Source organism: Rhinolophus ferrumequinum, chromosome 26, assembly GCF_004115265.2.
Source record: "Rhinolophus ferrumequinum isolate MPI-CBG mRhiFer1 chromosome 26, mRhiFer1_v1.p, whole genome shotgun sequence".
NCBI classification, from domain to species: Eukaryota; Metazoa; Chordata; class Mammalia; order Chiroptera; family Rhinolophidae; genus Rhinolophus; species Rhinolophus ferrumequinum.
The window spans coordinates 1,104,808-1,129,187 of NC_046309.1; the positions used below are offsets into that span (position 1 = coordinate 1,104,808).

Consider the following 24,380-nt stretch of genomic DNA (forward strand, 5'->3'; position numbering starts at 1 on the left):
AGCAGAGAGAGCTTTCTCTGCTCTCTTTTGATTTCCACTTGTATGGAATATTTTTTTTTGTCCCTTCACTTGGAGTGAATGTGTCCTTAAAGCTCTAGTAGGCTGCATATAGTTGGATCTTTTTTTTTTTTTTAATCCATCAAGCCATTCTACACCTTTTGATTGAAGAAATCAATTCATTTACATTAAGAGTAATCATTGATAGGTAAAGACTTCCTAATGGCATTTTATTGTTTTATAGCTGTTGCGTAGTTCCCTCATTGCTTTCTTCCTCTCTTGCTGCCTTCCTTTGTGAATTGATGATTTTCTGTAGTGGTATGTTTTGTGTATGTACTATAGGATTTTGCTTTATGGTTACCATGTGTGTCTGCATTCTGTTTTATCTAATTTGTTTTACCCCTAGTGAGATTTTACCTTGTAGCTGTTACTGTTTTGTAAACTCTGATGGGATATTTATCGTACAGTTTCTGTTTTCCAAAATACCAGCTATTGGCTTCATTTACCAGTTTTACTTTTTTCCTAATAAATTACTTCTTTTATCTTTATACTTTTTTACTTTCTGCATAAAATAATTTAGTGTTGTTTATCTAGCTTTTCTGATCTGAATGATGGTTCATTATTTTCCATCTTTCATGTTCAATAATAAATGTACTTGACAGTACTAATTGTCCTCTAAGTACAGCTTTAGCTGTATACTGCAAAATACTAGTGTTCTCATTGTCACGAACACCAGAATAGTGTATACTTTAGATTTTAAATTTCCAAATACACTTTAAAATTCATGTATTGATTTTCTGTTTTATGTCATTTTTTTTTTTGCATTTGTCTCATTCATTTTTGAGCATGCCTTTACATAGAACATTTTTGTTTCATTTGGTTCAAATGTGTCTCTCAAGAGCAGCTGTTAGCTGATTTTTTTCAGTGTGATTCAAGAGTTTGTTCTTTAATAGGGAAATTTATCTCAATCATGTTTGTTGTAATTACTGTTATGTTTTAATCCTATCATCTTACCTTTTCTACCCCTTATCCTCTTTCGTTGCCTTTTCTTGACTTTTGCTGGAAATCTTTTTGTCTCTACCTTGGTCTTTCTAATTGCTGTGTAGTAATCATTGCATGGATGTCTTCTTGGTGGTGGACTCTTTGGTTCTTTATGGTTCTTTCTCTTTTATAGGCATTGCGGCAGTGAAAATACTCATCAATATATTTTGGCAAACATTTATGAGTATGTCTGTCGGGTAAATTTCTAGAGGAGGGATCAAAAGGAGCTGTCAGCCAGAAGGATTGTACGTTTTTGGTTCTACCAATGGCTTATAAGAATGTCCATTTACCCTCATTCTCATCAGCACTAGATGATTGTCATCCACATTTTCAATTCTTGCCAATCTAATAGGTTGAACTGGTTCTTATTTTTGTTTTATTATAGTTTTCTTTAATGTGAGTAAAGGTTGGGCATCTTTTTATATGGTAATCATACATCTGTAGTCCGCTGTAAACTGCTTTTCACATATTAAGGAAATCTGCCTCTAGTCCTTTGAATTGCAAATATGTTTTCCTGACATTAAATGCAACCTTCATTTATTTAAAATGAGGTTTGGGTTTACAGATTTCAAATGTTTATGGACAAACGAGGTAAGTGAGCTGGGGTGAGGTGTGAAGAAATTGCACAGAAAACTTAGGAAGCTAGCAGATAGAGTTGGGGCTTCTAGAGATCATTGAAATAGAAAGCAAAAAAAAAAAAAAGGAAGAAATAGGAAATAGGAAGCAGAGGCAATTATAAAATGCATATTTGTGTTGTGTAACAAACTGGCGTCACCAAATTAATATTTTGGGAGACAAATGATCTGAATTATAGAGTGTGTGTATGTTTGTGTGTTGTGTATAGATATACTATCAGTCAAGTCTCATGACTTTGCTTTATGTGAAAGCAAAGTGTAGCCTATATTTCATAAGGTAAAATGACTATCAAATATGTAATTAAAATTTTATAAGAGAAAACAATGAATAACTTCTGATTTGAGAACCAATACTATCTTATATTAGAATTGCTAAGAGTAATTCAGAATAGTCCTTCCTATCAGACTACGGAATATAACAAAGCCTGAGAAGGATGAAAACCAGTCGTTTACTGACTTGAGAATGAGTGACAACACCAGTGATGACCAGTCTCTGATGAATGATGAAAGATATTGCTAAGAAATAGATCAATTGGCCAGAAAACCAGGCATTCTGTAGGAAGTGAGCGTGAGGACTTCAGGTTGGGTTGCAGCTGTGACCGTGTTTGATGGACACAGGCTTTTGAAAAGTAGATCAGAAACTCAGAGGGACTGGGAACCAGACAGCAGGTGATCACATGGCTTTCTCAGCAGTTAAAGAGGAAGGGTTCCCATCTGAGAAAGATGAGGGCAGCGTGTATTATTATTATTATTATTTTTTTAAAGATTTTATTGGGGAAGGGGAACAGGACTTTATTGGGGAACAGTGTGTACTTTCCAGGACTTTTTTTCCAAGTCAAGTTGTTGTCCTTTCAATCTTAGTTGTGGAGGGTGCCGTTCAGCTTCAAGTTGTTGTCCTTTCAGTCTTAGTTGTGGAGGGCGCAGCTCAGCTCCAGGTCCAGTTGCCGTTTCTAGTTGCAGTGGGCACAGCCCACCATCCCTTGCGGGAGTCGAACCGGCAACCTTGTGGTTGAGAGGACGCGCTCCAACCAACTGAGCCATCTGGGAGCTCAGTGGCAGCTCAGCTCAAGGTGTCGTGTTCAAGCTTAGTTGCAGGGAGCGCTGCCCACCATCCCTTGCGGGACTCGAGGAGTTGAACTGGCATCCTTGTGGTTGAGAGCCCACTGGCTCATGTGGGAATCGAACCGGCAGCCTTCAGAGTTAAGAGCATGGAGCTCCAACCACCTGAGCCACCGGGCCGGCCCCAGCACGTATTCTTTTGATCTAGTACCTCATCAGGGGTTCTAGCTGAGCTGCTGTTTCTTCTAGAATGTGGGTGTTTGAGGAAGAACTGGATGTTGCAGACAGGAATGGGGAGCGGCTTTTCACTAGGACTCTGTCCTCCTTCCCTAAAAATCCATTGCTCCCCAATTCATACTATAAGGCGCATGAATGACTTGGAAAATAGTTTTTTTTCTCATATATTAGGTTGGTGCAAAAGTAATTGCGGTTTGAAAGGTTAAAAATAATTGCAAAAGCCACAATTACTTTTGCACCAACCTAATAAATGTAGGAAAAGTGTGGAAGGGCAGATTCTCTGTCCACAGCCTCCAGCCGCCTCTCCTGCCCCATCCCCTTCTCCCAATGAAAAGAGCCACTCTCACTCCACTGTCAGTGGAGGGGACACCTCCCAAGGCTGGGACAGGGACAGCACTCTGGCATCCTGGCCATTGCTCAGACTGCCCCTCTCCCCCATAGACACCAATGTCTCTACCCCCTGGTTCAACGTCTTTGTCGTCAAGACATGCAGTATTTTAGGTCATTTGCTCTCGCAGAGCCTTTAATGTCCTTCTGCTCAGGGCCAATCAAGTGCATTTTCGAAACTCAGTCTGAGGTACAGTGACATCACAATAAGCCAGGATTCTGATTTTCTTCTCACACTGGTAACTGCATGGCTTGGAACAGCTGCCTGAGTGTCCAGGAAGGCACTGGAAGAACCCCATTATCAACTGCTTCAGAGTCAAGCCCTAGTCCACTTCCAGGATTCCTGTGGCCCCCTGCCTGGTGAGACACTCCCTGGCACGTGGACACTACTACAAGAGTTAAGCATCTGACTTACCTTTTCTTCAAAGAAGTTTCTCCTCAACTTGGTATCTGTGGGAGGCAGAGTCTTCCTCAGGTCTCGGTACCATTTTCTAACCACGTGTCCCCTCCAGCAGGCTTGGATTCTGGAACATGGGTGTTGGAGAATGTGAGTTGGTGGCCGGCACGGGTACAGCAGAGCTCACCCTGCCCGTGTGGTGCAAGGCCCCGGGAGAAGACGGCCAAGGACAGAGGGGACCCCCTCCCACTGTGGACAGGAGTTACCACACTGGACCTCTGAGCGGCCACATGGAGCTCTGTGGCCGTCCTGGGCCCTTCTCACCTCGTCGCACACTTTGTTCTGAATAGCTGGGCCCCGTCGTGGATCACTCTCGTCTGATACTGGTTCTTTCTACAGAGGGGACAGGTTTTTTTATTTGTGAACTCTTCAAAAGCCTGAAGACATGCCTGAAGAGAAACATGGCACTTAAAATTTTACGAGTAATTACTTACAAACAACATTTTTACTTCTAATGTAATTACAGTGTTCTTTTCTCTCATGAGACTTAGTCCAGTTTAGATTATGAAGAAGTTTCATCAGATGGTAACACCTTCTGCAGGAAACTTGTTCTCAAAATGATGTTTCCCAAGAATACACATGCAGATACATAAAAAATGTCTGAAGACCACGCGTGTAGTGGTAGACGACCCTATGTACGAGGCTACCACGCAGTGAAAACACGGGACGCGAGCCATCACTCACTCTGACGTCCATTACTAACAACAGTCTGCCATACGTGTGGTTCTTTTGTCACATAAAATTTCCACTTTCCAAACCAGAATGTATTGTACTGTAGCCTGAAGTCCTATTTCTAACTAGAAATGGTGATTATGGATAAAACAAATGGGTCCTTTAAGGAGACTCTGAGCAGGACTGGGCTCTATGTCACTGAGCTGCAGAATGATGCATGACACACTGTTATGGGGACAAGCAGGATTTACTCACTCTGTGAAACACGTGGGAACACGAAAGCAGCACCTGCTCACAAGAAGACAAACAAAATGTTTGAAGTTTAAATTAGTTTAAAAGAGAAACAGCATAAATGCATTAATTAAAACAAAAATTCTGAATGCTTAAAAGGTAAGCTGTGTTGTTTCTTTGAAAAATTAGAAAAGCAAATTAATAACCTTGCTATTTATAGTATTTAGTGTTTAAGTTTAGCACAGCACAGGTATATAATCTCAACAAGAAACACTAAGTTAACCACAGTCTGAAACATCAAACACACATATGAAGTTTGCTCTTAAGCCATTAAAATGAGCGTGTATATAAAAATGAAAGAGTTATGAAGTACATGTATGTCCTGGGCAGATCCTGAGAGAACGCACAGTGGAGGTAGGGGGTGCAGGTGGGGGAGAGGAGCAGAGAAAGGGTAAGCCGATACAGCCTTTAGGGCTGCATGCACCTACACTGAAACATTTTAAAATCACACCTATTGAGATGGCAGTCTGATGCTCAGAATTAAAAAGCAATAAATCCTAGAGACAAATGAATCACTTTTTCTTCTTTAAGTGTAGGGACAGTGTACTCACGAGAAGATGTCCCCCTTCTGTGACCCAAACTCCCCACCAAATAGTGATATTGTGGGCTATGACAAAAAACAGAAGCTTAGACCGAAGAAAGAAAAAGGTAGTTGGCTTTTGTGGAAAGAAAAGCCAGGAGATGAGGGCAGGACAACCATGTGGCTGGAACCCAAAGGCCGGTTCAGGTTGGGAAGGGGCCGGCTGCAGGGCTTCTCTCCTGAAAGACATCTCTCCAACCCCAGGGGGAGGCTGACCCTGTTTTTAAAGTGACCATCCCCCTGCCTTCATTCAGGCTACACTTCTTAAATGGGAAGAATGCAATATTGAAATAAATAGTACTCACGAACCTAAAACCTTTCTTGAGACTTACTGCCAACAATAAGCCAAAATTGGAAAAACTCAGTAATATGGGTCCTTTTTAATTACCACCACTTAATTGAATAGCAATTTTTTGTACACTTGATTACTCATTTAGTAGAATAATCTTTTAGAGTCCTTTACTAACAGATATTTGGTGACCCACACTGAATAAGATTATTCTTCTGTATATTTAAAATGTACTTAAAAATGTCCGTAGGTATTTGTTATTGGCACACATTCTCTGACATACCAAAAATAAATGATTAGGTAGTGGTAAATTCACACAAAATGTCCTAGAAGTTAGGGTGAGATCCTCACTGGACCTGCGCACACTCCCAAGTTGTCCTACTGTGGGTCACTCAATTGTTTACTTCCCCATCTGTGAAGTGGGTTAATGCCTGCCTCAGAGAGCTAATCTTTACATGTCAGGAAATGCTGCTGTAGCTTATAAGTAAGGAAAACCTAAATATGAGAACAATAATTAGAAACGCAAAATGAACACCTTCCATCAGTGTCTCAACTCTCTTTCCAGCTGTTAATGGCCAGTGCAGTGGGGCCATTCCTTTTGTACAGACATTTGTACTTGGAAATGAATATTTAGTAAATGAACATAACTGTTTAATGAGGGTGTTTAGTTCTTGCTCACACACATACTTTAATTAATGGAAAAGAAAATGGAAGTATTTGAGGATCACATAGGAGGAAGAAACTGGAAGAAAGAAGCCTCAAATCTTTTTTTTGTACTTAGTGTGTCATATTAAAGTGTACATGGGAGAATCCTGAAATGTTAACCCCAGCTCAGTGTCTCCTCAGTAGAGAGGGGCCCACCAGACTTTTTATCTAATCTTCCCACTAACTACCTGGGGGCGAAGTTCAAATTCTTCCTTGCATATTGGGCAGGGCTGCATGGAATCCCCTTGCAGGATGGATCTCTGTTTCACTTTTCCCCATTCGTCTGATGACAGAGGTAGTGGGGGAGGTTCAAACAGGCCCAACCTCTGTGCTAAAGTTAAAGCAACACAAAATATGACTTAAAATACATTTTAGAACATGGTACTCATATATAATTTTAATGATGTTGTTTTGCAAACAAATGTCAAAGCAAAACATATCACGTGCTTTATTCCACCACATATGGAATGCCACCTTCCTGCAGGCACTTAGGAGTCAATGATGACAATACCTTATGTTAGTGCCTTATGTTCTTATTTACAAATAATTTCCCATATCATTTCATTTGTACAGTAATTCTATAAGGTGGGCAGGACTGATACTGAATTTTACAGAAGAATTGAGTACTAATTTTTCACATGTATTGGCCAAAGTTCCTCATTTTCTCACCTAATTTATCTTTGTGGCTTCACACTGTCTTCTTCCAATAAGAGTCTCTTTCTGCCCCCACTGAGCTTTATAAAGTAAGTATCAATCAAGCTTGTCCCTTGCTAAAACATGCTTATGGTGAGTAATTACTGTCAGGATGAATTCCTTACTCCACAGTATCTGAGTACCACCATGTCAGCTGTGCGTCAGCCCAGAGCTTACATGTTGTGGGAACACACACTCTGAAAAGGGGCTGCAACAAGCTGCGCAAAATGCAGGCACGCGAGCATCAAGTGATAGTGAATGGATAAAACGTCACCCTATCTGGCTGTCTTCAGGAATAGAAAGGGAAGTGTCACATCCAGGAAAGAACAGGAAGTGGTAACAGGAACATTCTGAGTGCAAAACAGAGCTCTTAAAAATTGAAGTTTTTAATCTTAGAAACATGAAAGTCAACTGAAAGACTGGAAGAGGAAATTAAGATCACCTCATAGAAAGGAGAGAAACAAAATAAAGCAGGAGACAGAAAATAAGACAAAGGATCAGTCTAACAGGCAGACGTCTGAAATATTGGCATTCCCAAAAGAAAACAGAAAATGGAGAGTAAGCATTTTAAAGAAAATAGTCCAAAACATTTCCCAGAAGAGGGCAAGTTTTGAGTTTGAGGGCCCAGCAAGGCCTGGAACAGAGGACTCACACCAAGTCCCATCACTGTGCAAGTTCAGAAGGGTAGAGACAAAAGGCAGATCCTAAAAACTTGCAGAAAGAGAGAAAAACCCCACAAAAAAACAGGTAAAAAAGGATCAGACTTCTCTACAGCAACACAGGCACTAGAAGACGGTTCTTCAGAGTTCTGACAAGAAAAAGATCCCATGTGGAAATTCATTAGCGATAGATGGAATGTGAGAGGAGAATGGAGCACGTTTCTGGTGGTAAGCTTGCACGCTGGCCTGGGGCACTTCCTCCAGAAGCTACCAAGGAGGGGAGGGATGCCATCACGGGAAGAGGACCTGACCAGAGCCCAGGATGTCAGGCACAGAGTGACTGACGCTGAGGGCAGGTCCCCCACAGAGCAGCAGGTTGACGGGAGGGGCCAGGACAGCCTCCAAAAGATCTGTGCAAACCTCACCATGTACTTCAACATATTGAGAGGGTACATTTCTGCAGATTTTGGGGGCTCATTTAAGGTCTTTTCCTACCAGTTAAGACATGTTGCAAAACTAAAACAGTGAAATACTGACATAGAAACAGAAGCACCGAGACCTCACCCGCTGTCTCTCTGTCCCTCCCTTGTATAAATATGGGAACCTGGCAAAAGATGGTGCCACCAGTCAGTGAAGAAGGATGGCGAAGGGTTTGAAGGGAGAATCTAACTTACATTTTATACCAATCGATGTTTCCAACGCCACATGCAAAATAAACTGATGGATTTAACAGTAATCAGAATGAAGACTATTTAATATAAAATAACACGTAAAATTAGAAGATGGTGACAGACCAGACGATACCAATATTATTATAGATAGATAATAAAGAGTATATGGTTCAACCTTCTTAGCAACCAATATGCATAATAATTTTTAAAAATTTAAAAAACACTCCTAAAAGAATGACTCATTTACTCTCCTTTATAACCTCATTTATTTTCCAAATTGGGAACTTTTTCCTGCCTTTTGGTTGAAATCTGTCCTGCTGAGTTGACTGTGATGAGGTGACCTGATCGTTCATGAACTGCACACGCACAGAAGACACTTATTGATGGTCATATAACATTATTCAATGAGCGTGTTCTGTGCTGTTTTCTGGAACACAACCAGCTCTGTGAGCAGCTCAGAGTGAAAGACGAAACTGTCCACCTGGCATCGCGGTTTCCACGCCCAGCAGCATTTTAGAATCTTTCCTAATTTTCAGTTTAAAATAATTTCAGACTTGTAAAAGGTTGAAGAATGCTCATGTGCCTTTCACCCCGCTTCCTCAAACGTTAATGTTTACATAACTCGACAACAATGGTTACAGCCAGGAAATTAATGTTGATCTGACACTGTCAACCTACATTCCTTATTGGATTTCATTCTTGACTTTTCTGACCCAGATTACATTCTGTACTCATCTGTCATGCCCCTTTCATCTCCTATAATCTAAGACAGTTCCTCAGTCCTTATTTGCTTTTCTTGACACTTCTGAAGAGTACTAGCCAGGGACTGTATAGAATGGCCCTCAACTTGGGTTTGTCTGCTGTTTCCTCAGGATTAGATTCGGGTACGCATTTTGGCAAGAATGCCAAGAAGGGTGCTGTGTCCTCAGAGCCCTGGATGGGGCGGCACGGCTGTTGGTGTGGTCACTTTGATCCTTGGTGAAGGTGCTATTTGCCCAGGGTTACCTGGTAAAGCTGTGGTTCCCTCTGCACAGAACTCGAACCTGTGGGGAGGCCCTGCAGGGCTCCCACTAGTCCAGCACTGCTGCCCTGTGTCGTCACTGTGTTTGCCAGTGGCGATTTCGTATTCCAGCCCATCCCCTGGATTTACTCGTTGTCATCCTACTGTAATAAAGAGCTTTTTCTTTTTCATTATTTATTTATTCACTTATTTCTATCAGTGTGGCTGAATGGGTATTTATTTTCTACTGTTTTTACCTATTCTACTTATCATTACTGTTTTTATATTCTTGCTCAAATTGTCCCCATTGTCATTTATAAACTTCAGTACATACATATCTTCCTGTAAGATTATAAATTATTTCTGTACCAGAAAAAAATCATACTATTAATTTCAACTAAATTCTTTAGCTCTTAATAAGCCAAATATGATGAGATTAGCTTACCTAAAGTTAATGGTGGTGGCTTTGGGTCAAGAACATATTCTCTTTCTGGATCTTCTGCTTTGGGGCCTTGTGTAGTTTTTTTAAGTCCAGTATCTATTGTTGCTTTTGTATTTCTTTTTAGAAATTTGGATCTGTTCTCTCTCTTTTGTACCTTTGTCTTAGAATGATCTGCTACTGACAGATTTTGAAGTTCAAAGTCACGTAGAATGTGATCTTGTAAAGCAACAGCAGTGATCGCTAAGCGATCTTGTTTAGATGAATAAGCCTAAAAAGTAGGAAGGAGTCATGTATTCAGGACATTCTGTAACGGAGCATTTAGAAGAAAATTGAGGCATTAATTCCCAGCCTTGAAGCAGACTATCCCAAATCTAATAGTAAAGAATACTTGACCCTTTGTTACCTGAGTCGGAGCAAAGCCCAGTGTTGTTGTTTATGTTAACGACATGGTACTATCTTTTCATTTAATTACTGAGGCCTTAATTATAATATGAATAAATTCATTATGACCTATAAACACTGTGCATGCCTGAACACATTCTGTCTCACTATAATTAAATTGGACTCCAGGCAAATCTTGCTTCTGTTGTACTAAAGAGAATCTTACATTTAAGTACGTGCTTTTTTGGTAAAAAACTTGGAATAAAATTGCCATGTAGCTAAGAGATGCTTGCAGTAAATACTACAGCTGATGTTCCCTGATTCAAACAAAGTTTGCGAACTATTTTTTTATATTCTTATATAGCTGAATTAAAACATACTCATAAGTAAAACATTGTTTATGCTTTTAAAAAGGATTGCGTACCTTATTTTTTAACATGTTGATCAGGAAGTGCTGCTCTTTGGCTATATCCAATTATATCGTCATCATATTCCATTCCTTTAATTCTTCTACTGTGAAGACACCGTCAACAGAAAGTCAGAGTGCACATAAAAATGAGAACAAGCCATTGATCAATAGGATGATGGCAAACATAAATGTAAAACACCTCACAGCAAAAAGGTCAGGGCTGCTAAGTGAAATACATCCTCCAGAGATAACACTCCCACTGGTGTTGGAGGGCAGAGGCAAATGAGTATGCTACACTCCAGGTGGGCACAGGACCACAAAGGCACGTGGGCACTCAGTGTGCCGAGCACGGGAACGGCTGCAGTCTGGAATGGCAGAGGGATGCTGGCAACAGCAGTGTGCCCATCACACAGAAGCACAGGCTGTGGGGAACACACAGTGGGTTCCAGTCTTGCTCTGCCTGTTTGCTGGGCCAGACACTGCATAGCTGAGTCAGTTTCCTCATTTTAAAGCAGGGGTGAGACGTGACCAAACAATATGGTGAATGTTTAAGTAAAAAAAAAAAAATTATTACACTAAAAGACACATTGCCATTAATCTACCTCAAAATACTCCCCGTCACTTTGAACACACTTATTCCATCATTCTTGCCATTTTCTGAAACAGTTCTGGAAGTCCTCTTTCGTGGGTATCTGTAGTTGTGCTATCGTGACAGAAACACCAGAAGTGATGTGTGACACGGAGCATTGTCATGATGGTGATTTATGGCACACTTTAAAACACACCTTCTCTCAACCGTAGCTCACAGCTGACTGACTGCACCGAACAAGTTGAAACTTGTCACACACTGTTACTAAGGTTTGATGGTTTCCTTCCGTATTGAACATTCTGGCCCTTCCGTTGGATGGCACTTGGCAGCACCATTCACTATAGTTTGTGATCACAACGGAAAGGCTCTAGTCACACATCACTTCTGGTATGGCAATTTCTGTCAAATAAAAACATTATGGTGTGTCCTCATCCAGCTTATTCATTGGATCTGGCACCATGTGACTTCTGGTTCTTCTCCAAAGTCAAAATGATTCAGGACACCGAGGCAGCCACAACTGAGCAACTAAAGACACGCATGAAAGAGGACTTCCAGAACTGCTTCAGAAAGTGACAAGAACAATGGGATAAGTGTGTTTGAGGCAAGGGGGAGTATTTTAAGGGGGATTAATGGCAGTGTGTCTTTTATTGTAATACATTTTTTAAATATTTAAACATTCACCATATTTTTTGATCACACCTTGTATAATAATAATACACATCTCTTGCAGGGTTAGGATTGAGACAACCTTTTAAAAGTATTTTAAATGGGTCCTTTCACATGGAGGACACTCTGTAAATGGATATTCTTGCTGTACTTCCCTTTAAAGCTGGTGGAAGAATTTGGAATTGTTCCCTTTTAGTTTTCAGACAAGGCTATATTTTATGAAGACATGAGTCCAAACTATGTTGGAAAGGGGAGAAGCAATGAGTTACTAAAGTAATCTAGGAGATAGTACTGAGGGCCTAATTGTACGACTAGAAAAAATCCTCTGAAATAAGGACGTTCGCATCAGCACCTCCATTAAATCAGTTCACCAGGACAGACTCGAGAGAACGTGCAGAGCACAGGGAGGGCGAGCAGATCTTAGCTCTCCAGGGCTCAGGAGCTGCCAAGATCCCAGGAAGCTGGACGAAAGCTGTTACTGCAGCCTGTTCCCTGTCAATCCTGACATCAAGAGATGCAGGAGAAGTTCTATCCAGCATCTCATGACAGTCTAGGTTGGAGAAATGGTAGAAAGGATTTAAAGGGCTCAAAGTTCCCTATCAGAATTTCCTACTTTCAAAATGCTATAGGTAGCTTGGCAGAATATAGTTTACATCATACTAAAAATTGTTTAAGAACCATAGCTAGCTCTCCACAGTCCACAATTGTATCTCCTGCCTACACCATAAGCCACTATGATTAATAGGAAGGGAAGAGCTTTTAAAAAGTGTCCTTTGTAAGTCCTATAGTATCATTACATTTCAGAGTTGGAAACTTCAAATATTTAGTCCAACTCCATTTGATAAATGAGAAAACGTAACCAGAGATTGATTAGGTGACTCTCAAGATTATATAACTAGACTGTGGCAATGGTAGGATTAGAAACTTAATCCTCGTCCAGTATTAAGAACTAAAATTAATAGGAATATTGTTCCTTTGTAAACTTCAGTATTAACAACTAGTTAAAAGAGGTAGGGCTTGGTGACAAAAAGTACCATTGAAGTGTCAGAGTAATTAGTTACAATTGTCTAAGGAACCTTAAGCTAATTAATAAGCTAATTAAAAACACAGGTACACAAGAGATACAAACATACAAGTTGACACACTATCTCAAGTATCCTAACTTGTAAATTCCTGCTTTGTACGTTTTTAGGAGATTCGACCCGGGATGGCCAGAAGCACACAGACAGATGAAAAAACGACATGGTTTAAATTCTCTGTAAAAACTTGAACCATCCCTTCGGACCTGGTTCCCTTTTAAGAAATGGGTAGCGTTAGGTTTTAGAAATGATCAGTTTCAGACTGTTAGTGTTTTGAGGCCCTCCTAACGCACGGTCACGCAAGGCTGTGCTGGGGACCGAGGACTCTGCCCTGTGGCCAGGAGGACGTCCACCGCGGACAAGCGGGCGTGAAGCGCAGGCGACTGCCCGCCGGTCCTCCACGGTGTCCTGGGTCGTCACCCAGCCACGTTCTGCAGCACCCACCCCCGCAACCCTGTTCGGCCTCCCCGACCCTCCCTTTAACTCTGCGGGGGGACAGTCCCCTCCTCGCCCCTCCTCCCTAACCTTGCTGGGGTGGCACCCGCACAGGCAACCGACTCCCGCTTTACGCGCACCCACCGCCACCTGCGTCCCCAGCTTCCGCGATGTGGCCATTGCCTAGCAACCACCGCTGCGGAAGTCACCCTCCCAAACCCCCAGCGCGCATGCCCAAGACCTAGTCCCGCCCCGTGTACCGCGCCACGTTCTGGTCGCAGCCAGCTCTGCCGCGCCCGCACCGCGCATGCTCACCAGCCCAGCCAGGCGCGTGGCTGCGCTGCGTGTGCTGGCCCTGGGGGGAGGCGGTCCTTCCTGTAGTGTCCCAGTCAGTGCCACCCCGCGTGGTGCTCCTTGAAGCAGGGCGATTGTATGAGCCCTGGGGGTTTCCTTCTTGAGCCTTGTGCTGGGAGTTGACTAGCTGCTGGGATCTGTAGTTCACAGTACATTTGACAAACTTTCAGCCATATTACTCAAATATCTTTTCTGCCTCCCATTCCAACCCTTCTCTGCTCTGGACACGTTACATTTATATCAGATTTCTTTAGATATATGTATATATACAGATGTCCCCGACATGCTTTTATGACTTTACGATGGTACAAAAGCGATACGCATTTGGTAGAAACCATTCTAATTTTGAATTTGGAACTTTTCCTAGGCTATGCGCAGTAAGATACTCTGATGGTGGACAGCTTAGGATATTTTCAACTTATGATGGGTTTATCGGGATGTAACCCCATCGTAGGTCAAGGAGCATACATGTATATATAAGCTCACTGATGCTCTGTTTTTAATTTTTTTTCTCTCATTTTGGACAATTTCTATTGCTATGTCTTCAAGTTTGCTAAATTTTTTCTTTTAGCATCTCATTAAATGAGATGGTATTAAATGCCATCTCATGTATTTTTCATCTCCGGTGTGCTTTTTATCTCTAGAAGTTCAGAATGGGTTGCTTTCATGTCTTCTTTATGTTTCCTAATATGCTCGCGCTCTCCTCCAGCTCCTTGAAAATGTGGAATATACTTATATTGGCATCTTTATATACTTGTCTGTTAACTGTAACCGTCTATGTAGTTTCTGTGTCTATTTCCATTGATGCCTTTTTCTTCTCATTATGGGTTGTATTTTCCTGCTTCTTTGTGCGCCTGGTCAGTTTTGACTAGGTGCCATACACTGTGAATTGTATGTTGTTGGGTGCTGGCCTTTTCATGTTCCTTTAAATGATTTTCAGCTTTGTGTGTGACACATGTAAGTCACCTGGAAACAGTTTGCTGCCTTTAGCCCATGGGGACTTTTTTCCCACTACCTAAGCAAAACCCTCTGAGGCTGTACTGGATGCCCCAAGTGTTAGGATTCTACATACCCCGTTGGGAAATTGGAATATTCCCAGCCTGTGTGGGCTCTGAGAATTGTTCTGCCTTCCCCCGTCGGTGGGGAGTGTCCTCACATGCACACCCATCAGAACTCAGGTGAAAACTAAAGAAGGACCCTCTCCAGGTCTCCATAGCTCTCTGTCTGAGGATCTTTTCTCTCTGGTGTGCTGGTGTGGCCTAGAATTTGTAACTCTGTACGCTCACGGCAGTTAGACTGTTGGCCACTGTTTTGGTGGTTGTGGCCTGGAAACGCCATGGCTCACTTCGTTTTCCCTTCTCTTAAGGATCACAGTCCTGTACTGCCTATTGTTCAGTGTCTGAAAACCGCCGTTCCACGTATTGTGTCTGATTTTTCAGTTGTTTGAAGTAAGGGCTTAAATCTGATCCCTAATACTCCATTGTGGCCAGAAGCAGAAATCAATAAGGAAAAAAAATAATGACAATGACTCAATTGTGCTATTTAAGCTTATGTTTGTACTTTTATTGAAATAAAGTTCAGCTTAAAGTACAAAGAAAACATACAAAATGTGAGTAGTGCCCCCCTCCCCTTTTTAACTTCCCTGAAAGTGAGATCAAAAGAAGTTACCAAGTTGAATGGAAATTGATCATTGATTGTTAAAGACCTAAAAGTTAAAATGTTTGACATAACTTTGGAATAAATGATATTGTTATATCCAAGAAACAAGATAATTTGAAGCTCCACTAAAGATAATTTTTTTCTTAGTGGTATTAAATTTTCTAAGCTGGCCACTCCTGTTTGGAAGTTTGTAAAAAGAGACTAAAAACAAGCTAAATTTTTTTGATAAGCCAAGTTAAATTCATAATGAAGTTAATTTTAAGGTATTAATCTTTCGCATAGAAGTTCAAACTTTTTCCAACAAATATTGTAACCTTGATTTATGTTCCAATTGGTGATAGGTTTAGAAACAAGTAAGAGTCTGTTTGCAGTCCTGAGGTTTTTCATTCTGTGCCTGTGAGTGTTAGTGTAGCACAGAGAGAAGAGTGGGAGAGCTTTGGGTCCAGATAGGAAGACCTGTGTTAAAATCTAGACTTATTTTCTATGTGTCTGAATAGTGGCAAGTTACTCTATTTTCCTAAACTGTGGGTTCCTTATATGTTAAGGGGACATAGTTACTTCTCCTCTCAGCCTCCATGAGTCCTTCTCCACCAGTAGCACTGGGGATTTTCCAGTCCTGGGATGAAACATATGACCAGCCTGTGCCAGTCAGAAAATGACAGCGCCCTGGCCACAGTCACTTAATTGAGTCGCATATGACCTAGGTGAGCCTATTAGCAGGACTCAGTATATTTGTGGGAGCTACTAAGGGATTTTTCTGCAACATTCACCATCAGAACCTGGTTAGGTTACTGGGAGTGAAGCTTGTGAGTGTGTGGGGGCCCCTAAGACAGGGCGCTGGGGATTTTTAACCCTTAAGCTAGTGTGCACTGTCAGTTACTGTTGAAGTGTGCCCGCCTGCTGGGAGCTCCAGTGGGGGCTTTCACATCCCGCAAGCTGTGACTCCCTGCACTCACTTCTCTCCCCAGTTTTCCGGGTGGTTTGCCCTGTGACCTCAAACCTCTGTTCATTCTAAGAAGAGCTGTTAATTTTCAGTTTGTTCAGCTTTTTTCTTGTTGGGAGGATGGGAGTGATGGCTGCAAGCTCTTTATATGTCAGAGTGAAAACCAGAATTTGTGAATCCAGATAAGTTTTAGTTTCTTTGGCTTTCTTTGATATTTTCTTTAACTGTCCCCCGGTTGTATTATTTCCTTTTATTCCCTCTCCTTGTAGTTTTTCTCCCTCGTTTTCTCTTTTAAGTTTTTCTACCTTTTAGTTTATATGATCCGAAAAGTTTTTACTTGTTCTCTTTGCTGTCTAGTACCTACTATTTATTTGGTGTACATACATTTCTAAACTCTTCCCTGATTTCTTTAATAAATTGTTAGTAAATTATTGAATGAATAGATTTAGATCTTTATTTGCATATTTTCAAGTTTTGGTTTTAAAGAATAACTTTACTATTTTTGTGAAATGATAGAGACTCGTTATAAAATGTCTAACAATATATAAGTATACAAATAAGAAAGCAAACACATACACACACTTAAAATCCCACCAGCCAGAAGCACTCATGACCTCTGGGTGACCTCATTTAGCCATATTCCCAATGCCTATATACAGATGGATAGATTGTGAAAATTAATTTGAGATAAGAGAATCACACTATACGTGCTATTTTAAAAAGCATCGAGTTTTATTTTTAGATAAAAAATTTTTACTACAAATTTTTGTTTCTAAAAGATCTTTCTAAAACATAGGGGAGATTATGAAAACATTGAGGTATTGACATCCAGTTTCATTATCAAATTTCCCTACTGAACCATTTATAAAATCAGCTTTATGCAAACATCCCTTACCACGCCCTGTCGTCTGTGCCGGCAGCATCTTTGCGAGTCTCTCACAGACAGAGGACACTGTAAACTGTTAAGAACACGAGGAAAGTAGATTGCAAAGCGTACATGGAAACTCTTGTGAAAGATTCGGAATTCCATGTAGTCGATGAAAATGCCCTGGTGGGCTCTCAGGTAACGTTACTGATTGGAGGCCCGGCAGAATTAGACCAACTGCTGATCTTAGAAGAGTGAATGAGAAGGACGGTGGCTGGAAGGACCTCCGAAAGGGAGGCATTTACAGGGTGAGGCAGTAAGAAGTGCTTGGGAGCACGCTGAAGAATCTCGGATCATTTGTGACCAGACTGTGCTTTAAAAGTCAGAGCTGAAGTGAATGAATGTCACAGTCTAGTTTCAAGCTGGCACCACGAGGCCTGACAATGAAGTTTGCTAACTCGCCACCGTGCACTTCCACTGGCAGCACTGTATACACAGCTCGGGAAGGTTTCATCACCTTGGTCCATCAGTGTCCCACAGCTGTGCTCGTGTTGACGTGTGGCGGTGTCTTGCTGAGTGGCGTCCATTATTGTTGTTGTGTGTTTTTGTGTGCCATCATGAGAATGTCTGAGCTTGAATGAGAGCAATGAACAAACATTAAATTCCTTCTTAAACTTGGCAAGAGTGGAAGTGAAATCGGGGACATGTTAGTCCAAGTTTATAGGGGTAATGCCATGAAGAAAACGGCAGTGTACAAATGGATGAAACATTTTCCTGAGGGGAGAGAATGTGTCACTGATGAAGAGAGGTCAGGGTGGCCAGTAAGGAGCAGAACTGACGAAAACATTGCAAAAATTTGTCAAAGTGTGAGTCAAAATCTTCCGCTGACTGTGAGAAGCATAGCAGACCAAGTAAACATCAATAGAGAAACAGTTAGGAAAATCTTTTTTTTTTAAACATTTTTAAAATTAGTTTCAGGTGCACAAAACAATGTATTGTTAGACATTTATCATTTATACCCCTCACACAGTGACAACTCCCCTCCACCCATCCATTACCCCTCTGATATCGCATACAGCCATTACATTCCACTGTCTCTATTCCAAATGCTGTACTCTGCTTCTTGTAAATATATATATATATATATATATATATATATATGAAATTGTATATATATATTTTATATGTATATATAAAATTGTATATATAATTATATATATATATATAAAATTGTAGTTGACATTCATTATTGTTCAACTTCAGCTTCAGGTGTACAGTGCAGTGGTCAGGCAAGGAAAATCTTAACTGAAAATTTTGGCATGAGAAAGGTATTTGCAAAAATGGTCCTGAAGGAGCTCACCGATGAACAAAAGCAAAGGAGAGTCGAAGTCTGCCAAGCCCTTTTGGAGAGGCAAGATGATATTTTGGGCTGTGTTATCATTGGTGAGGAAACATGGGTGTACCAATACGACCCTGAAACAAAGCGCCAAAGTGCACAATGGAAGTCAGCCAATTCTCCACGACCAAAAAGTTCTGTCAGTCCAAATCAAGAGTCAACACGATGTTGCTAACCTTTTTTGATATCAGAGGGATTATTCATTATGCATTTGTACCAACTAGACAAATAGTTAACTAAGTTTACAATTTGGAAGTGCTTAAAAGGCTGCATGAAAAAGTTAGACGACATGAACTTTTCACCAACAATTCATGGCTCTTGCATCAGGACAATGCACCAGCTCACATGGCACTGTCTGTGAGGGAGTTTTTAGCAACTAAACAAATCACTGTATTGGAGCACCCTCCCTACTCACCTGATTTGGCCCCCAAGGACTTCTTTCTTTACCCGAAGATAAAGGAAATATTGAAAGGAAGACATTTTGATGACATTCAGGGCATCAAGGGTAATACGATGACAGCTCTGATGGCCATTCCAGAAAGAGTTCCAAAATTGCTTTGAACGGTGGACTAGGCACTGGCGTCAGTGCACAGCTTCCCAAGGGGAATGCTTCAAAGGTGACCGTAGTGATATTCAGCAGCAAGCTATGTACCGTGTTTCCCTGAAAATAAGACCCAGCTGGACTCTCAGCTCTAATGCGTCTTTTGGAGCAAAAATTAATATAAGACCCGGTCTTATTTTGGGGGAAACACGGTAGCATGCCGTTAGTCAGTGAGTCAGTCCAGGATCAGAATGGGAGGCACTGCAAAGTCCCCTGGCTTAATGGGTGGGTCCAGGGAGAAGTGACGAATTGCAGCCAGACTGGCCAGTGGCTTCACAATTCTGCCCGCCCCCAGCCCTGTGCGTGGCCTCATGATCTGCTTTGTCCAGGCAAGTGACACTGTTGGATACAAGAAAACTACTGCATTGATGGCTGTTCATTAATTTTCTTATAGGAAACATATCATTACTACTTTTTAAATGAGATCGTAACCCATGAGTCCAGAATTTGTTAATTTATAGACCACAAGTTTAAAATGAGATCAGTGAAGTCCTTTTCTGCAGTTCAGATATGTTTTTTTTTCGCAGCACCAAAGTAATTTGGAAGTAAATGTTTTTGTGAAAATTTTAAGTGTTGTATGTGTCATTTATACAGTATTTACTTTCACCATTACTTAAATCCTCTAGTTTCCATAATGAAGTATCCATTCATTTCTTTTAGATTCACTCTCTTTCTTAGTTATGAGCCTTTAGTAGCGACAGTCTTGCACATTGGTTATACTTTTCATTGACATTAAATCCTAGTATAATAACTGTCACTATCTCTTTATTACCCTTAAAATGAATCATAAAGCAAGTGAGTTTGGGGTATATTTAAATGCAGCAGGTGTGTGAATTTTATAAGATAGCGTCACGCTTTGTGTACACAGCAGTGTGTGAAGTTGAATACTGAAAGGGTCCAGCTGCCTCAGTTGTGACAGCGTCCTATTGTGATTGTCTTGAAATGCTTTAGGACTCTTAAAATACTTACTAAAAGAGGGAATAAACACCACACTGGAGCAAATGTCATGTTAAGAACTTTTACCAAGCTTAAACTTCTTTAATAGAAAAAGGTGTAGTTTGATGCAAGTAGGAATACAAAAAGAAACTGGTAAATAAAGGAATAATATGTGAAAAGTTAGTTCTCTTTTTAAAATTGTCCTATTATCCTCTCAGTGGTTTGGTGGGGAGTTTTTTTCATGTGTACTTTAGTTGATGTCTATTTCTGTGTTATTCGCAGCATAGTCAGTTTAGGGGAGCTGGGGGCAATGTGTTTAAATTCATGTTTGAGTCATTCATTCATTGAATGACATTAAATGCCTATTTTAGGAAAGTAGCATGCCAGGACCTACAGAGACAACCACCTAAGTCAGTGAAGGGCCCTGCCCACAGGCAGTTCAGAAGGAGAAGAGTCGGCATGTGAAGAACTAATACATTGTCTGGTGGGAACTGGGAAGGACTGGCAGGGGCAGGAGACGTGCCATCGGGACTCTCCTGCGACCAGACGCCTGCTCCGGGGCAGGGGCCCCTGGAAAGAGGCGACTGGAGCTGGGAGGGTTTCCTGAACGGCCATAGAGCAGGGCTAGGGAGTGGGGTGGAGAGGAGGCGGGCCCCGGCGTGCTCTCCATGGGCCGGCAGTGGCTCCGGTCCCTGGGAAGGAGTCAGAGGTGACTCGAAGCTGCGGGGACCACAGGCGTGGCGGGCAGGAAAGGAGGAAGCCTCTGTGTGGAGTGAGGGCATTCCTACACTGCCTTGAATAGTCAGAACTCATTACACTTTGTTTCACTGTGAAAAGAAGAATGTTTTTTATGTAGGAATTTCTGTAATAACCTTTAAAAAAGAAGTTTAGAGCCATAAAACTCAGTGTCGTGAAGCAAATCCAGTCGATGACACTGAGCATTTGCTCAAGTCCAGATGATTCTTTTGCTGTCGCCACCAGCGCTTTCCTCAGCACAGTGCTTTGTGGCCACTTTGTCACCCTGCCCCTCACTGTTGCGGCCGACAGAAGGGCCGGTAGCCTTCATCCCGGAGAGCGCTGTTTCTCCGTTTGGTTTGCTGCTGACCAGTTGCTGTCCACATTGCACAAGTTGTGTTTCCTAGTTATTCTGGGTCACGTAGGGGATAGAAGGGTTAGTGAAAGTTTGAAATGTTGACTGGCTAGCTCAATTTTCATTTACTCATTTACTCAATATTCATTTCATTCAATTTTCATTTTTAATTTCTAGTGGGACATCGGAATCCAAGAATACATTTAAAAAATAAATAAAAAACAGTTCTCATGGAATCGAAGATAACTTTTGCTTGTTTTCTTAACTGCGGTGTTCCCAGCACATAGCTCAGTACCCGTTCATAGTAGGTGTCCAGATGAGATTTTGTTGAACTCATAATTCCATGTTGAAATGCCTAGATCATGGAAACCATTCAGTAAGGGATCAAATAGGACTGTTTGCTCTTTGATTCAGGAAGGATTTTGAAATAAAAGACCAATGCATCAATTCTGAAACCATTATCATAACTCATGTTTATTAGAACAAAATGTTCTCACCATAATTCAATGAAATTGCCCCCACTTTTCTTCCGCCCCCACTTTCTTCCTCCTCCCCCCTTTTCATCCGCCTCCCTCCCACACCACTCTGGTTCAAGCGGTTGTTTCTCAGTCTAGTTGTGCAGGACCCAGCTCCCTGGCCCATGCCAGTATTATGAGCCTTGCGCTCCCCAGCGGCTGAGGCCGTCAGTTGGCTGCCCATGGCAGCCCACACCGACCTCTGGCTGCTCACCAGCAGCTCAGCTCCAGGAAGAGCTGTTGTTCACAATCTTAGCTGTAGAGGGCGCAGCTCACTGGCCCATGTGGGAATTGAACCAGCGACCTCCGCGTTAGGAGCCCGGTGCTCCACCTACTTGAGCCATGGGGCCAGCCCCAATGAAGTTTTAGAAGTAGAGAGACATAGGTTCAAATCCAGGCTCTGTCACTTACTAGACGTGTGTGATACGGGACAAGTTAACTTCTTTGTGCTTAGTTTCCCCATCTGGAAAATAGGAGTAAGAGTGTCTGTCTTCCAGGACTTTTGTGGGAATTAAATTAGGTCATATCTGCAAAGCACTCACCCAGGGCCTGGCAGATGGTAAGTGCTCAGTAAATGGTCACAGCCTGCCTTTCGGAGTGGTTACAGGTGATGTGATGTAAAGATGTGATGTAATCGCAGGCAAACTTTGTTTCTGCTGCAATGTTATTGAATTAACCATTCCTTACTAAAGAGTCCCTTGTGGTCCAAGTTTACACAGGAAAGGGAGAGGCGATTGACGGCTTCTTTCTGTAGAGTCTGCTTGGGCACAGATACCCCACAAATTATTTTTCAACTAAGAAAATAGAGGCACACTAACATGTTTCATTGAACTTGTGCTAGTTAGTTTAAATTTTGCTGTGAGTTTCAGACAAGAGCAAACAAGGAAAATCAGTGCTTGTAGTATGTGTTTTATTTATGTCTTTTCCTTATTATTTAAAGCTCTTTGCTCTTCGAGAATGTGGTAAAGTTCTATCATTTCAGAGCTCAGAATTAGCATTGAAAACACGGGATTCTTTACCTGGATTGATGAAAGTAATTTATTGTTTGCTGGGTCAAACACAGCATGCTATTTGTCACACTGTGGTTTGTGTATCTTTCTAGAAGCTTTCAACTTTGATCTGAGTCAAAGTATACTCAGTAGCACAGATGACAGAGTTAAAAACAAAACAAAACCCAGTGATGTGCATTGTCACTCATAGAAACTCTAAATCAACAAGTACAGAGACGCAGAGTGAAAAAACCCTACTCCTTTAAAGAGGCTTGTACGTTCTTGTGAGAGAGCAGACCTCTGCCTTTCTTGGGCGAGACAAAGGTGTGGGACAATTTATTAGTTAAAGATTGAGTTCACTGTGTGCAATCAAAAGGCGCCTGTCCAGGGCCAGCTTCTGGCCCTGCCTGTATTTTTAGGTAAACACCCGCATTTAAAAGACCTTGCAGAGCAGGGCTCCGCGCACATAAAAGCGGCTTTCTTAAACTGTCATCAGAGTGGATTTTAGGACGTGCTTTTAATACTTACGAGGTTGCTGTTTGCCTTTAAAAAAAGCCATTCGAGATAGGTTTTTATTTAACTTTCCCCCCGGCATCCTTTTTACCTGATTCGAGGCAGCTTTAAGGAAACTCCCCTTGTTGTGCCACCAGACGAAGATTTAGGGAAATGCTGCACAGGTGACTTTTGAAAGTCGAGGCTTAACAAAAAATCCTTGTTTAAACACCATAAAAACTGGATAGAAAACAAAGGTATATAATCTTCATCTGAACATTTGGTTTCAGATTCTTTTTATTGAGTTTGGGTTGATTAGACTGTGAGATAAATTAATTGTTTTCCAGTATTGCTCTGTACTCCCATTTCCTCTCTGGTTTTAACAAACAATGGCCCATATCAATAAAAAGAAAGAGGTTTGGGATATAGGACATTCGTGTACTCTTAACTCTTACTCTTCCCGATTATGATTCTCTTAAAAGAAAATTAGCTATGCTGTTCAATTGTATTTGTAGAGTTAATTATTAGTAGGAACTTCAGGCTCGAAGATCAATACTATTAGTAGCTGCAAAATAGTACATGGTATGAATGTAACATAATTTATTCAGGATGCCTTTACTTATTAGTATTCCCTTTGCTTCCTGTTTTGAAGCAATAACTTTTCTATAAATTTATATTTCTAGACCTAGTATATTTTTAATTCAAGTATATTGAGGTAAAAAATACATACACCTTTCTAACTGTACAGTTCCATGCACTTTGACCAAGGCAGATAGTTGCGTAATCACCAACAAAATCAAGATTTACAATATAGCCATCATCACAGAAAGTTTCCTTGCATCCATTTGTAATCCCTTCCCTTCAGCCCCAGCCCCTGGCAACCACTCCGCTGTTTTCTCTCCCTGTAGTTTTGCCTGTTCCAGAAGGACACATACACGAAATCTGGCTTTCCTCTTAGCATAATGCATTTGAGATTCATTCATGGTGTGACACGCATCCATGTTTCCATTTTATTGCGGAGATGGATTCCGTCAGCTGAGTGTACCTCACTTTGCTTATCCATTCCCAGGTTGATGGACGTTTGGGTTGTTTCTAGTTTTTGGCAACTATGAATAAGACCACTGTAGACACTCATGTACTGATTTTTGTGCGAGCATATGTTTTCA

The 24,380-nt window shown here is 41.3% G+C and overlaps 1 protein-coding gene across 7 annotated transcripts in view; it reads right to left on the reverse strand.

Annotated features, from left to right (window-relative positions):
* The window catches only part of RNF32 (ring finger protein 32), a 31,439-nt gene extending 17,864 nt beyond the window's left edge, over positions 1-13,575 (reverse strand). The window contains exons 1-8 of one of the 7 annotated variants that reach the window (XM_033098779.1): positions 13,465-13,575; positions 10,621-10,709; positions 9,819-10,083; positions 6,539-6,681; positions 4,741-4,773; positions 4,078-4,202; positions 3,772-3,880; positions 2,811-2,865 (exon numbers count right to left, since the gene is read on the reverse strand). In XM_033098779.1, coding sequence (XP_032954670.1) covers positions 2,842-2,865; positions 3,772-3,880; positions 4,078-4,202; positions 4,741-4,773; positions 6,539-6,681; positions 9,819-10,083; positions 10,621-10,635 — 714 coding nt within the window. In that variant the 5' untranslated portion in view covers positions 10,636-10,709; positions 13,465-13,575 and the 3' untranslated portion in view covers positions 2,811-2,841. Of the gene's footprint in view, positions 1-2,810; positions 2,866-3,230; positions 3,641-3,771; positions 3,881-4,077; positions 4,203-4,740; positions 4,774-6,538; positions 6,682-9,818; positions 10,084-10,620; positions 10,710-13,464 lie in introns of those variants that run through there. The other 6 variants (XM_033098778.1, XM_033098776.1, XM_033098777.1 and 3 more) reach the window with 6 other exon arrangements.
* Positions 13,576-24,380: the final 10,805 nt, after the last annotated feature.